Source organism: Podarcis vaucheri, assembly GCF_965113315.1.
Source record: "Podarcis vaucheri genome assembly, chromosome: W".
Taxonomy (NCBI): domain Eukaryota; kingdom Metazoa; phylum Chordata; class Lepidosauria; order Squamata; family Lacertidae; genus Podarcis; species Podarcis vaucheri.
This window is the reverse complement of record NC_138757.1, coordinates 34,067,319-34,081,965: the sequence shown is the minus strand read 5'-3', so window position 1 is coordinate 34,081,965 and position 14,647 is coordinate 34,067,319. Positions and strand designations below refer to the sequence as shown.

Here is a 14,647-nt window from a genome sequence, read left to right as displayed (position 1 = left end):
GAGGCCGAAAGGACACCAGAACCACGACTGAGCGAGCCGGTTGCACCAGACCAAACAGCCCCATCACAGCCAGCATCCTTGGAACATGAGCCAGAACCTGGAGCCCGGACCAGAGAACACCCCAGGCCGCAACGCACACGTAGGCCGCCGGCATACCTTGAGGACTATGAATGCGACCTCCCGGGCAGGACTGGAACTTAGAGGGGATGGGTGTTATGTACCGAGTTGAATAGGATCCAAACTGCAGCAGTCTGATTAGTCCTAGAACAATAGGATTCAGAATGCAGCAGTCTGATTGGTCCTAGAACAATGCAGCAGTATGATTGGTTGGCAGGAACCACCCAATCATGCTCCAGATAGAAGTGAATCCACAACCTGATTGGCTTACAGTAGAATTCCAGAATTAGCCAATCATGTGCAGCCCATTGTGTAAATAGTGTATATAAAGCAGATACTGTGAGGGGACTTTTATTCATTCCTCCTCACCACTATGAGCTGAATAAAGAGCATGAAATCACTTTGCGACTCTGAGTATATTTCAGGAATGCAGACAGGGAGGTCAACAGGAGATCAAGTCGGGTGCCCGAGAGAGTTGCCAGTTTCTCCTGATAAAGGTTTGATTCCCGACATCCTGCACCCCTGAACATTCCCACAAAGGGTTATTGGCCCCAGTATTGCATATTTTTGCGTATTTCTGAAGGATTGCGTTGGATTGTGATTTTGAGTTGAGTAGTATTTTTCTGAGTTAACTTCCTGGTAAGCACATGGTCCTTCGTTCCATTGTGCAGTGGGGATTAAGCAACACCCCCCCCCCCTTCCCTCAGAGTTCACAGTGACCCAAGGCAGTGAAGAATTGTTTTGCATTTTGAGATTTTTGAGATTTTGATTTTAAAATTTTGAGCTTTAGCCAAGATAAGTGCTTGGAGACGCATGAACAGCGAAGCTAGACACATAATTTTGAGTGGACTTCGTGATGAGCAGCTATCATTAATAAATAGTATAGATGATGCGTCTCAAATCTTAAGAGATATTGAGCGCGTGTATGGAGAATCTAGCACAAACTGCTTCAGAAACTTGGTGTGTAAATTAACCAGATTGAGGATGAATTCAAAAGAGGAATTCACAGAGCACATCAACAAGTTTACTGAGATTATTCAAAGAATTGATCTGACTCCCAAAGCTTTTGATGAAGATACAAAGATAGCATTTTTGTTATCATCACTTGGACCACGCTTTAGCCCTTTTGTAAGTTAGATGGACCATAGACAAGGTCTGACTTTTAAAGACTTGATTGGTTATTTAAAAGAAGAATGCATAGATAGAGCTGAATCTCCAGTGAGAAATGCTAAAATCAAGGACAGCAGTTATGCATCTAGGCAATTTACAAAGTCCAAAGAGATGCCTAAGAAAGTGATTTGTTTCAATTGTAACAAAGAAGGACACATTGCAAAGAACTGCAGGGCTCCTAAAGCAAAGAAACCCCACCCCTTTCAGCCAAAAGGGGAAAAGAAGGGATAATGTGAATGCACATGGCTACTGCAAGAAAGGAATTTAGCTGTCCAGAATTGTGAGAATAGACGTAATAAATGGATAATTGATTCAGGAGCGAGCTTGCATTTTTCATACAAGAAGGAATATTTTAATGAGATAAATGATGAAGAAGGATCTGAAATTGAAATTGCAGATGGCAACATTGTCAAAGCAAAAGGTGCAGGTTCCATGAGTCTGAAATGCAATATAAACAATGAATGCATTGAGAACAAAATCTCTAGAGTTTTGTATGTTCCAGAGCTGAGCTGCAATTTAATCAGCATGTCCACGTTGGACAAGAAAGGTTTCCAGATCACATTTGGAAATGGAGAATGCAAGGTGACTAAAAATGGCAAAGTGGTTGCTCAAGCAAAGCTGATAAATGGTGTATATGAGCTTGATCTTTCAGAGAACCAGTCTGCAAAAGTGGCACATTCCAGCCAGAAAGATGAGGCAGATCTGGACCTATGGCACAGAAGGCTTGGACATAGAGATACCAACGTCATTCTGGATCTACAGAAAAGAGATCTTGTAAGAGGTTTGGAGGTAAAGCAGAGCAACAAAGCTCCAGCAAAGTGCATAAGCTGTATTACTGAGAAGGCTGTAAAACCTTCATTTCCACGTTGTGCAGAACAAAGAAGCAACAAAGTGCTTGACATAGTGCACACTGACATATGTGGACCCATGAATGTTCCCTCACTGGAAAAAAATAGATATATTTTAATATTTCTGGATGGCTTTTCAAGATTTTGTGTTGTGTATTTCCTCAAAGAGAAGAGTGAGACAGTGGACAAGCTCCAGGAATACATTGCCATGGTCAAGAATAAATTCCAGAGAGCTCCAGCTGTGTTTGTGAGCGACAATGGAGGTGAGTACTGCTCAAATGAAATGCAGTCTCTCCTGGCCAAGGAAGGAATTGCACACGTAAGCACAATTTCTTACACACCACAGCAGAATGCCATAGCTGAGTCAAAGTTTAGGTCCATTATGGACATGACAAGGTGCATGCTGAAGGATGCATGTTTGCCACAGAAGCTGTGGGCCGAAGGAGTGTACACGTCGGTCTATTTGCAGAATAGACTGCCAACTAAAGGAGCAGAGCGCACACCATTTGAACTTTGGCATGGGAAAGCTCCCAATCTGTCGCACATACGTGTGTTTGGAAGTCCGTGTTACTTTCACGTCCCTAAAGAACACAGACACAAGCTTGACTCCAGGGCAAAAGCAGGTATCCTGGTGGGATACGCCTCTGGAGGCAAAGGATATAGAATTATGGACTTACAAACTGGTAAGACAAATGCATACCATGCGGTTTCTGTTGATGAATATGGAAAAGTAGACACTAAGAACACTGTTGTGGATTCTTCTGATGAGTCAGAAAGGACTGAAGAATTTGTATAGTTCCCTTTTGAGACCCCACAAAGTACTAATCTACCTTCGAATGTTACAGCGTCCCCTACAGGCGACACACCAGAAGACGCAGAGGACCAGAACCCTGGCGGCACCAGAGACGAAGAGGAGGACTCAGATGGGGACATGCCTGCGTTGGAGGAGGATGAGGAAGCCGATGCGGTCACAGAACCAGAGGTCAGGCGCTCATCCAGAACCAATAGAGGTGTCCCACCATTACGGCTGTTCTACTTTGCAGGGTCGGCGTTTCCACAGGAACCTTCCACTTGGGAAGAGATACAGGAGATGCCAGCTGCAGAAGCCAGTCTCTGGAGGAAGGCCGCGCAGGAGGAGATGGATGCACTGCATCAGAACAAGACCTGGACACTCACTGAGCTGCCTCCCGGTAAGAAGGCCATTGGCAGTAAATGGGTTTTCAAGGTTAAGAAGGGGTCAGAAGGAGAGTTGCAGCGCTACAAAGCTAGACTTGTAGCACAGGGATTTTCACTGCATTGTGGTGAAGACTATGATGAAGTTTTTGCACCAACCGTGAGGTACAGCAGCGTAAGAATGCTTTTGAGCATTGCAGCCTCCAAGAAAATGAGAGTGAAACACATAGACATTGCTACCGCTTTTCTACATGGGCAGATTTCAGAAGAAATTTACATGAAACAGCCCAAGGGTTTTGTGAAACCACATGAGGCACATTTAGTGTGGAAACTCCAGAAAGGACTTTATGGACTTCAACAGGCTGCTAGAGCCTGGAACCAGAAGTTGCATAAAATGCTGACGCAACTTGGGTACAAGGAAGGCGATGCTGACAAGTGCTTGTACAGTAAGTCAAATAATGGACAATTCTCATATATCTTAGCTTTTGTTGATGACCTGATTATTGCCACAGCAAGTGAGAAAGACTATACACAAATAGTAAAACACCTTAGCAAAGAGGTGGAGGTCAAGGAGCTAGGAGATGTCCAGTACTACCTTGGGATCCAGGTGGAAAGAGAAGAGGACGGTTCATTTCTTCTCAGCCAAAGACAGAAGATCCACGAGCTAATTGAGCACATGCAGATGCAAGACGCACATCCAGTTGCTACACCAATGGCTACTGACTTCCTGAAGAATCAGCAGGATTTGAAGCAGTTGCCAGACAACAATGACTACAGGTCGGCGATTGGTAAACTTTTGTATTTAGTTACCACATGTAGACCTGCCTTAGCTAATGCTGAGGGGATTCTTAGCAGAAAGGTGACTTCTCCCACTGAGCATAATTGGGCAGGTGTAAAGAGGGTGGTGCGGTATTTGAAGGGTACCATGAATTGTAAATTAAGGTTACCAGCCGTCAGAGACCCTAAGTTGGTTGGGTATACTGATGCAGATTGGGCTGGGGATAATGCTGATTATAAATCAACAAGTGGACATGTTTTCATGTTTGGGGATGGACCTGTTGCATGGGGCAGTTATAAACAGAGCTGTGTAGCATTATCTTCCACAGAATCAGAATACGTTGCAGCAACAGAAGCCTGCAGAGAGATCGCCTGGCTTGATCAACTCATGAAGGACTTTGGGTTGGTGAGAAAAGGGCCTGTCAGCTTGCTAGAGGAAAATCAAAGTTGCCTGAAGCTGACGCAGAGTGAGAAGTTCCTGGCCAGAACAAAACACATTGGGGTTAAATACCACTACATACGCCAGAGGATCCAGGATGGACTTGTGGAACTATCCTACTGCAGCACCCAAGAGATGACTGCTGACATACTGACGAAACCCCTACCGAGAGAGAGTTTCCAGAATCTACGTGTCAAGCTGGGACTCTGGGTGGTTGAATAAAGTTGTTTATATTTTGTGTATCTTGTATTGCCTGAGAAGGGGCATGTGGGATGTAAACACAGGAGCAGTCAAAGACAACATTCCTAGAGTGTACATGTTAGAACATGGGGAGGGATGTCTGTCCAGCAAGCAGGTAAACTTCCTGGGGACGGACTTCCTCCGCATGTGACCAGAGGTGGGTGTGGCCTCACCTGTGCAGGTAAATGATAAAAGCACAGGGCAGGCAGCCATATCTCTCTCTCTCATCTTCATCTTTTGAAGGAGCAACATGCCCTCTTGGCTCTCAGCCAAGAGAGGACAGTACTATCTTCCTATAAGATAGATTATGAGTGTATTTTCCCTTTTTTAAGCTGTCTGCCTTCTGGGATCATATTGTGAACAGAACGTGAGTAAACTCTTTTATACTTTTATAAAGACTGTGCCGTGTCTTGTATTTTAAGAGGGAACAAAAGGGGAAATTACTAGAGTAATTATTATAGAGGTTCTAGCGAACCTGTGCAGACGTTAGCGTTGCGAACTAAAAGGGGAATGTCATAAACTCTGCTGATATTTTGGGAACTTGTTAGCACAAGTTGGATTAGGATATAATCTCACAATATATCCTCTCCTGCACCCCAGAACATTCCCACAAAAGGCTGCTAGGCGAGTTGTGAAATGCAAGGCTGTGATATGTTGTCTTCCTCAAGCCATCCCTGCTCTGGAAATGTTTTGGCTCCTTTCCCCCACATTTGTCCTGATAACCAGCATCCTCTGTTTCGTGGTGTGTATAAGCGGTGTTGCAGTTCCTTGAAAGGTGCAGCAGGCTGAATGAGAATCCTCTTTGTGTCAAGGAAGTCTGGGAATGAGACTTGGTGCTCTCTCAAGATGAGTCTGCCAGGGCATAAGAGCATGAGAGCAGCCCTGCTGGATCAGGCCATTGGTCCATCTGGCCCAGCATCCTGTTCTCACATTGGCCAATGAGATGCCTCTCGGGGAGCCCACAATCAGGACCTGAGTGCAACAGCACGCTCCCCTCCTCCAAGCCATACTGCTTCTCTTGGTGGAGTATGTTCTGTGGCCATTATGGCTAGTAGGCACTGAGCCTCACCATCCAGGATTTGGCATATTCTTGTGGTTCTCGACAACTGTCAGAAGCCACCTAGGCCTGCTAGTTTCATTGCTCTTGCTGTGGTAATGGGGAAATCAAAAGGACAGACGGAACATGTAGTGACGAAGCCGGAAAACGGCAGGCTCCTTTGGGCAGCATTTCAGGTGCCAGAAAGGGTCTTTTGGGTCACTGAAAAAATAGTGTCTGAACAAGAATAACGGGGCCCCTTGCTTTGGGGAAGGATCATCATTTGGTGGTGTGCCATATGCTTTGTATGCAGAGTCTCAAGTTGAAAGGCACCTCCACCTGAAAAAGGATTGGGCCACAGAGAGCTGCTGCCAGCCAGAGGAGACTTAATTAATGAATTGTGGGGTTGGAAGGGATCACGAGGGTCATCTAGTCCAATCCCCTGCAATGTAGGAATCCAAACTGGGGGAGGTCAGAAATTCATTCTGACCTGGTAGAAGGCAGCTTTTGATTTCCTGACAACTCTCTCCATGAAGCAAAATGCCTGCACACCTGCAAGGTCCGCCCCTTCAGAAGTTGGACTCCCAAGCCCCATCATCTCCAGCTGTTGACCGTGGTCAAGATCACAGGCCGTGTGTGGAGCCAAAGTTTGACTGTGTGAGCCTTGTGTGTTGCCTCAGCCAGTCCAACAGTCCTGGTGTCTCTCCTGTCTCCTTGCAGTGGGAAGTGCCGTGTGCCAGCATGGTGTGAGCCAATCCTCTGGAGAGGAGGCAGCGTGAATCAGCTCAGCTACCGAAGCCACATGGAATTGAAAAGGAGCGACCACAAGCCCGGCGGCTCCCTCTTCCTCACAGGGGTAACACCTGCCCTGGCCAGGGCTATCGTCTATTCAGGGTTTTTAGTTGCCTGCTATGTGGCACCTCCTCGAATCTGGGCAGGCCCTGACCAACAACCAGGCCCCTTTCCACAGAGCTCCTCCTTGGCCAATGACTTCCGGTGCAAGGAGTGGGCAGGTTTTGGCTCTCTTAAATCCCTAGGCTTCCATTCTCCACTGTTTTGAGTATACGCTGCTCCTGCAGGCATGGCAGACCACATGGGCTGAACTGTATACCTTAACCGTTGGCTCCATTCATGCAATGGAGCTGCTGTGGTACTTGGCTTGGAGCATTTGGCTTCAGCCCATTGGCTCTGGAAGTCACAGCCGCTGCCATCCTGGGGAAGCTCTCAGAGTTACAGTACTTGCCTCTTTCAGGGCTGGGAACAGGGGGGTGCGTCAGGCCTTTCTGCTCTTAACTCATGCCCCCCCTTTAGTCCATAGCTCCAACAAATGTGCTCTGCCCCCCCCCCCCATAGGTGAAGGTTGTGGCTGACCGACGGTACCGGAAAGTGTTTGAGGATATTGTTCAGTTGATGGACAGGATGGAGAACAAATTCCTTCCCTCCCTGGAGGGAGGTAAAGACGAATAGGATCCTCTCCAACCCCTTAAAGAGGGTTTGCTGCAAAAAGACCAGGGGGGAAAGAAGCCCTTGGCCCTTCTAGCTCAGTCTTGATTTCCGGGGGATCTCTCCCAGCCCTACCTGGAGATGCTGGGGATAGAACCTGGGACCTTTGCAGGCAAGGCAGATGCCCTTCCACTGAGCGGCAGCCTCTTCCTCTTCCTCGCAGGCAAAGACTCCAGGGGTAGCCAGCGCGGTGCCCTCCAGATGCTGGACTACAATAATAATAATAATAATAATAATAATAATAATAATAATAATAATAATAATAATAATAAAAATAAATTTTATTTATATCCCGCCCTCCCCAGCCGAAGCCGGGCTCAGGGCGGCTAACAACACTAAAATAGTGCAACATTATAAAAACATCATAAGAATTAATTAAAATCAGAATTGATGGCAACCATAAACTAAAGTATTGTAAGGATTGCCAGAGGAGGGAGTCAGGCTGTGCCCTAACCAAAGGCCTGGTGGAACAGCTCTGTCTTGCAGGCCCTGCGGAAAGATGTCAAGTCCTGCAGGGCCCTTGTCTCTTGTGACAGAGCGTTCCACCAGGTTGGAGCCGCAGCCGAGAAGGCCCTGGCTCTAGTTGAGGCCAGCCTAACCTCTCTGAGGCCTGGGACCTTCAAGATGTTTTTATTTGAGGAGCGTAAGTTCCTCTGTGGGGCATACCAGGAGAGGCGGTCCCGTAGGTACGAGGGTCCTAGGCCGTATAGGGCTTTAAAGGTCAAAACCAGCACCTTAAACCTGATCCTGTACTCCACCGGGAGCCAGTGCAGCTGGTATAGCACCGGATGAATGTGATCCCGCAGCAAAGACCCCGTAAGGAGTCTCGCTGCGGCATTCTGCACCCGCTGGAGTTTCTGGGTCAGTCTCAGGGGCAGCCCCACGTAGAGCGAGTTACAATAATCCAGTCTGGAGGTGACCGTCGCGTGGATCACAGTGGCTAGGTCAGGGCGAGAGAGGTAAGGGGCCAACTGCTTAGCTTGGCGGAGATGAAAAAATGCCGCCTTTGTTATAGCTGCAATCTGCGCCTCCATGGAGAGGGAGGTATCGAAGATTACACCCAAACTCTTAACGGACGGTGCTGGCACTAATTGCACCCCCGCAAGAGACGGGAGTTGCCCCCTCAATCCCATATCACTCCGTCCCAGCCAGAGGACCTCTGTCTTCAAAGGATTTAACTTCAACCGGCTCCCACGTAACCATCCAGCCACAGCTTCCAGACATCTGGTCAGTGTATCTGGGGCCGAGTCAGGATGGCCATCCATCAACAGATAGAGTTGGGTGTCATCGGCATACTGATGGCAACCCAGCCCAAAACTCCGGACAAGCTGGGCGAGGGGGCGCATAAAGATGTTAAAAAGCATCGGGGAGACACACCAAGGAGTGGCGCGATGACAATTCCCCCCCAAGCGCCACCCTCTGTCCCCGACCGGAGAGAAACGAGCGCAGCCATTGAAGGACTGTGCCCTGGATCCCCACGTCGGCGAGGCGGTGGTCCAGAAGTTCGTGATCGACCATGTCGAAAGCTGCTGACAGATCTAGAAGAATCAGCAGCCCCGACCCGCCTCGATCCAGCTGTCTACGAAGACCATCTGTTAGGGCGACCAGAGCCGTCTCGGTCCCATGACCAGCGCGGAAGCCGGACTGGAATGGATCCAGAGCTGATGTTTCATCCAGAAACCTACCAAGCTGTTCAGCAACCGCTCTCTCAATCACCTTACCCAGGAATGGAAGATTCGAAACTGGGCGGTAATTGGATAGATCTAAGGGATCTAATGATGTTTTCTTTAAGAGCGGACGCACCACTGCCTCCTTCAGTTCCCCTGGGAATGTCCCGGTGCCAAGGGACAAATTGATGATATCCCCCAGCGGGGCCCGCACCTCGTCTGGACACGCTCTAATCAGCCAAGACGGGCACGGGTCGAGAGGACAAGTGGTGGGCTTTCCAGCTCGGAGGAGTCTGTCCACATCGGCTGGGGATATCCGGTCAAAGTGGTCCAATACTGGACCCGAGGACAGTCGAGGGGCCTCCAGTTCCTTTATTGTATCCAAATTGGCAGGGAGGTCATGGCGGAGCGACAGGACCTTCTCCGCAAAAAAGCTCGCAAATGCCTCACAGCTGTGTGTCGAATTGTTATTTAAATTTGGCTGTCCTTCAAGGGACGTTAAAGACCGAATTATACTAAATAATTGTGCCGGGCGAGAGCTAGCGGATGCAATGGAGGCCGAGAAGTAGGACTTCTTGGCGGCCTTCACTGCCATCTCATAGGTTTTCATAAAAACCCTATAAGATGTTCTTGAGGCTCCGTCACGGGCACCCCGCCATACTCGCTCTAGCCGTCTGAGGTCCCGCTTCATTTTCCGGAGCTCCTCAGTAAACCAGGGAGCCCGGTTTCTGCGGGGTCGCAGAGGGCGCTTAGGTGCGATCTCATTGATGGCTGCCAGGAGCTGGGTATTCCAGCCCTCAACAAGCTCAGTCAATGAGTTGCCAGGGGGAGAAAGGTCCCGCAAGGCTTGACGGAATCTATCAGGGTCCATCAGCCTCCGCGGGCGAGCCCAAATTGGCTCACCACCTAAGCAACTCCCATCATCCCCAGCCAACATGGCCAGTGGCAAGTGCAGCAATATCTGGAGAGCCCCACGTGGACCTGTTGCATGTGCAGTCCCCTAAACGAGAGCCCGGGGCCAAGGACAAACTTCCCCCTGGAGCTCGTTTCCTTGCCTCTGCTGAAGGCAAGCACTCTCTTTCCTCCCCCCCCCCTTTTTGCTCTGCAGTTTCTGTTTGAGAATGTAAAGTTCCGGCAGCTGCAGAAGGAGAAGTTCCAGATCACAAACAACGGGCAGCTCACCCTCCACTTCTCCTTTATCCCCAAGCTCAGTGACAGCCAGGATTGGAAGCAATGGCTTCTAGCTGAGCCCTGCAAGGGATACTTGGAGCCCAGCGCGTCTCTCTCTGGAATCAGAGAACTGTAGAGTTGGAAAGGGACCCCAAGGCCCCTTATCTCTCTCGCCCTGACCTAGCCACTGTGATCCATGCGACGGTCACCTCCAGACTGGATTATTGTAACTCGCTCTACGTGGGGCTGCCCTTGAGACTGACCCAGAAACTCGGGCGGGTGCAGAATGCCGTGGCGAGACTCCTTATGGGGTCTTCGCTGTGAGATCACATTCATCCGGTACTATACCAGCTGCACTGGCTCCCGGTGGAGTACAGGATCAGGTTTAAGGTGCTGGTTTTAACCTTTAAAGCCCTATACGGCCTAGGACCCTCGTACCTACGGGACCGCCTCTCCTGGTATGCCCCACAGAGAAACCTACGGTCTGCAAATAATAACATCCTCAAGGTCCCAGGCCTCAGAGAGGTTAGGCTGGCCTCAACTAGAGCCAGGGCCTTCTCGGCTGCGGCTCCAATCTGGTGGAATGCTCTGTCACAAGAGACTAGGGCCCTGCGGGACCTGACATCTTTCCGCAGGGCCTGCAAGACAGAGTTGTTCCGCCAGGCCTTTGGTCAGGGCGCAGCCTGACTCCCTCCTCTGGCAACCTGCACAGAATTTTGCTTAATTGGTTGCCTTCAATTTGATTTAATTAATTTTTATAATGAAATATTTTTAGATTGTGTAACTATTTTACTGTTTGTTTATTTGATTGTTGTTAGCCGCCCTGAGCCCGGCTTCGGCTGGGGAGGGCGGGATATAAATAAATTATTATTATTATTATTATTATTATTATTATTATTATTATTATTATTATCTAGGGAAGGCCTTCCTTTTCTCCTCCTCTTCCCAACCCTCCTCCCTCAAACCTTGGGAGTTTGGTAGAGCAGGGGAGGCTTAACATTTGTGGGCTGCATTGCCCCATGCTCAAGCCTCCAAGGGCCACGCGTCAAAGCAGCTGAGCCCAAAGTGTAAAAGTGTGTGTGACCAGCTTTAAACAAAGACACACACACAAATGAATTGAAGCCAAACAATGCTGGAGGGTCCCAAAACACCTTTTGGCATCGCAGGGAACCAGTGAGAGCATTCCGTCCAAAAATTACTTTTTTAAAACAATGCGTATTTTTATGTTGTGGAGGCACAGAAATATCTTGGGGATCATATAGAACTAGCCAAACTTTTAAAAACTCAATGAAATGTAAACTAACTAAAAAAGAAAGTTACATTGGGGGCGCAAAAATCCTTTCCCTTTTTATATTCTTTTGTTAGGATCACTTTCTCTCACCCCCCAGTATCCTGTCACCATCTTCTGTGCAGCTGCTGCTTTGGAGGACTAGAGAGGAAAGTGGGCTGGGGGTGGGAACTGAGTCGCTTCTTCTCCTAATTCTTGAAGTTAAGGTTTCCCCCATACACCTGTGAGAACAGGATGCTGTACTAGATGGGCCATTGGCCTGATCCAGCAGGCTCCTATTGTGTCCTTCTGTTCAATTCCTCACTGTCTTCTCTTTTAATTTACAGACAAGCCAACTTGGCTGTGCCAAAGAGTGTATCTACCTGACCTCCTCCCGTTTTAGGTGAGACGGGGGACATTTCCCTGGATGTGTGCGTCCGCAAGGAAGAGAAGATTGAGGCTAGCTTTGTCCTTCACCTTGACCGTGGCAAGGACTATTTCCTCACCATCAGTGGGAGCTACCTACCAAGCTGCTTCGGGACCTCCTTGGAAGCCTTGTGCTGGATGTCTACCCTTCCCACTCTGCTTGCCTGCTTGAAAAACAGCTGCTCTTCCACTCAGAAATGTGGGGGCTGGGGGTCCTCCGCTGCATTCAGCTTCAGCTTCTGTAGCTGTGCATCCGCTTCCTGTGTGCTGTTCATGCCCTTTGTTTGCCTTGACTGAGTCATCCCAGGTTCTGGTCCTCCCACCTGCCCTTTCGCAGGGCCACTGAACCGTGTGCATTTCCCTGCCATCTGCCCAGATACTGTTCAGCCAACGGGCTGTTTCTTTCTCTTCTCAGGGCCTGTGCCATTAACACCCTTGGTTGTCTTTTGCTCTTGCCTTCCTCCTCTGATCTCAGGGAGAAGACAGCTTCCTAGAAAAGGTCACAGTTGGTTTGCTATCCTCTAGATGTTCTTGTAGCGGGCTCAAATCAGGTTTACACGGGGGTTGCATTCCGAGGTACCGTGCGTTTAAATGAAATTGCGTATATTGGGGACAGCATTGGAAAAGCCTGCAAGCACCCTCTAAACTTCCGGAAGCCCTTTTGAAAGGCCTTTTGAAAACCAGCAGCCTCCCTGCAAAACTCCTTGCTCCAACTCTCCGCAGGCCTGAGAGGTCGGTGCCAAAGCTCCTGGGAGGGAGTCGAGATGCTGTTTCCATGCCACTTTGCCGCTTTTGTGCTCTTGGGGGGGGGCATTTTTGCCCCTTCAAGTGCCCCTTCCAGCTTTGCGGCAGTGTGCATGTGCCTCGAAGGCACGTAAATGGAGTTGCCCTTGTCACCGATCAGCAGCTGCTCCATGCAGTGGCAGCTGGTCCCTTAGGGCAAACCAGGCACTACCCCACCAACCTGACTTTCCTCTCAGGCAACCCGCACCTGCCTGCCTTCTGACTCAAATCCAGTCCAGGTGGTGGCTCTAGCTCTCTGCTTTGGTCTCTTCCCTAGTCTCAACGTGGCCCTTGTAGAACTCGGCAGAGGAGAACGGAGACGAAACCAGAATTTGCCAGCACTGCTTGTCACTGATTTCGCGCTGCTTGACTCTGGGTCCGCTTGCGATTGGCAGCACGGGAGGCAGAAAGCCCAGTCTCATGATGCAGGCGCCAGCCCCCTCTGGCCCCAAGAGCCAGTTTTCTCCTTGTCTCTGTGCGCAGCCACTGCTGCACAGGCTATGCCACTCTGGCTTACTCTTACCACCTGAGCACTGGCATTTGGGAAGCGGTAGTGGCTGCTTTGGGGTGGCTCAGGGAAATGTCACTCCTCTCGAAATCAGATCTACTTGGGTGTATTATCCTAGCCACAAGGAGACAGTGGTGACTGTCAATTTGGACAGCTGTAGACATTTAGAACCATGGAGGATATGTTTATCAGTGGCTATTTCTTGCCACTATTATCACAAACCACATGCTTTTGATTACCAGTTTCTGGGGAACATGATGGACAGAGTGCTCTTGTCCCCGTGTCCCCATGGACTCCCAAGGGCATGTGGTTGGCCATTGTGGGAACAAAATGCTGATCTAACCCAGCAAGGCTCCTATGTTCTTTAGCAGGCACCAGCTACTCTTGCACTAAGACTCTGATACAGCATGTGTCATTCCCCACACCAATACACTCTCTCTCTCTCTCAAGACAGGGGCGGGGAGTATTGGCGGGAGGGGGGGAGGGGGGATGAACTGGATCCTAATCAACAGCTGCCCTGGGGATGAGGGGATCAAATTCTCCATCCTTGCCAACTCCTTTTAGTGATGGGCTGCTTGCCACTGCTGTGCACCTAAAGCTCTCTTGCTCCCCCCTCCTCTCTTTCTCTTTCTCTTTCTCTTGAATGTGGTAGCTTGAGATAGAACTAACCACCCTGAACATTTCTGGAGAGGAAGATGGGAAGGAGGCAGGAGGCATGGTTCACCAGCTGCTGTGTGCTGCATTGCCCAGACAAAGTCGTGGGCTGGGGCTCCAGCTGTTGCTCAGTTTCTACCACTGCCTCTGCAACGTGCTCTAGACAAGGGGCGGTGAACATGTGACCCCATCATCTCATCATGCTGGCAGGGGCTGCAGCCCATCAACCTATGAAGGCCCATCCATGTTCTGTTGCTGTTTTTCTTACTTATTTCCTGCCCTTCACCCTAAGGTCCCAGGGCAGGTTCCAGCAATTTAAATAAAATGTTAGCCAAACCTCATGTCCACAGCTGCATATTCAGTAAGCTTTTGGGTGAACTGCACATCCGGAGTGGAAGGATTACTAGCTGCATATTAATAGGGGAGGGGGAGCTTGGATTTGGGGTGCAAGCAATTTGTTTTTTGTTTTCCCCCTTGAGATGCTTGCTGTGGCTAGGGCCAGGCGATATGTCAATATAGATATATTTTCAAATCAGCTTGAAGTCTAGATAGTGAGACTGGTTTCATAATTTCTGACCTGGCAATATATTGTGAATCATGATGTGTGTGTGTGTACTATGCAAAAAACACCATGTGGGGGGAAACTGTGAAGCCAGACAATGCTTCTCGAGATTCCTGCAGCCCCTGTGGACTCTGCCGGTTCAGCTTTCCCCTGCCCTCCTGCAGGGGGCAGCAAAAATCACAATGCGGGGGAAACCGTGAAGCCAGCCAATGCCTCTACATAGCTCCATCTTATTTCAGACATCGTGCTATATTGGTGTATTGCAATGTTTAGCTAGTGATATATCACCGTGTTGAAAGCCAGCTAT

At 49.1% G+C, this 14,647-nt stretch overlaps 1 protein-coding gene across 1 annotated transcript in view; it reads left to right on the top strand.

Moving 5' to 3' along the window:
• The window catches only part of LOC309523285 (inositol polyphosphate 5-phosphatase OCRL-like), a gene marked incomplete at both ends in the record, with an annotated part of 441,918 nt that overhangs the window by 33,701 nt on the left and 393,570 nt on the right, over positions 1 to 14,647 (top strand). The window contains 4 exons of the mRNA XM_082207066.1: positions 6,521 to 6,656; positions 7,154 to 7,264; positions 10,079 to 10,244; positions 11,811 to 12,032. Of these exons, the coding sequence (XP_082063192.1) occupies positions 6,521 to 6,656; positions 7,154 to 7,264; positions 10,079 to 10,244; positions 11,811 to 12,032 (635 nt within the window). The remainder of the gene's footprint in view (positions 1 to 6,520; positions 6,657 to 7,153; positions 7,265 to 10,078; positions 10,245 to 11,810; positions 12,033 to 14,647) is intronic.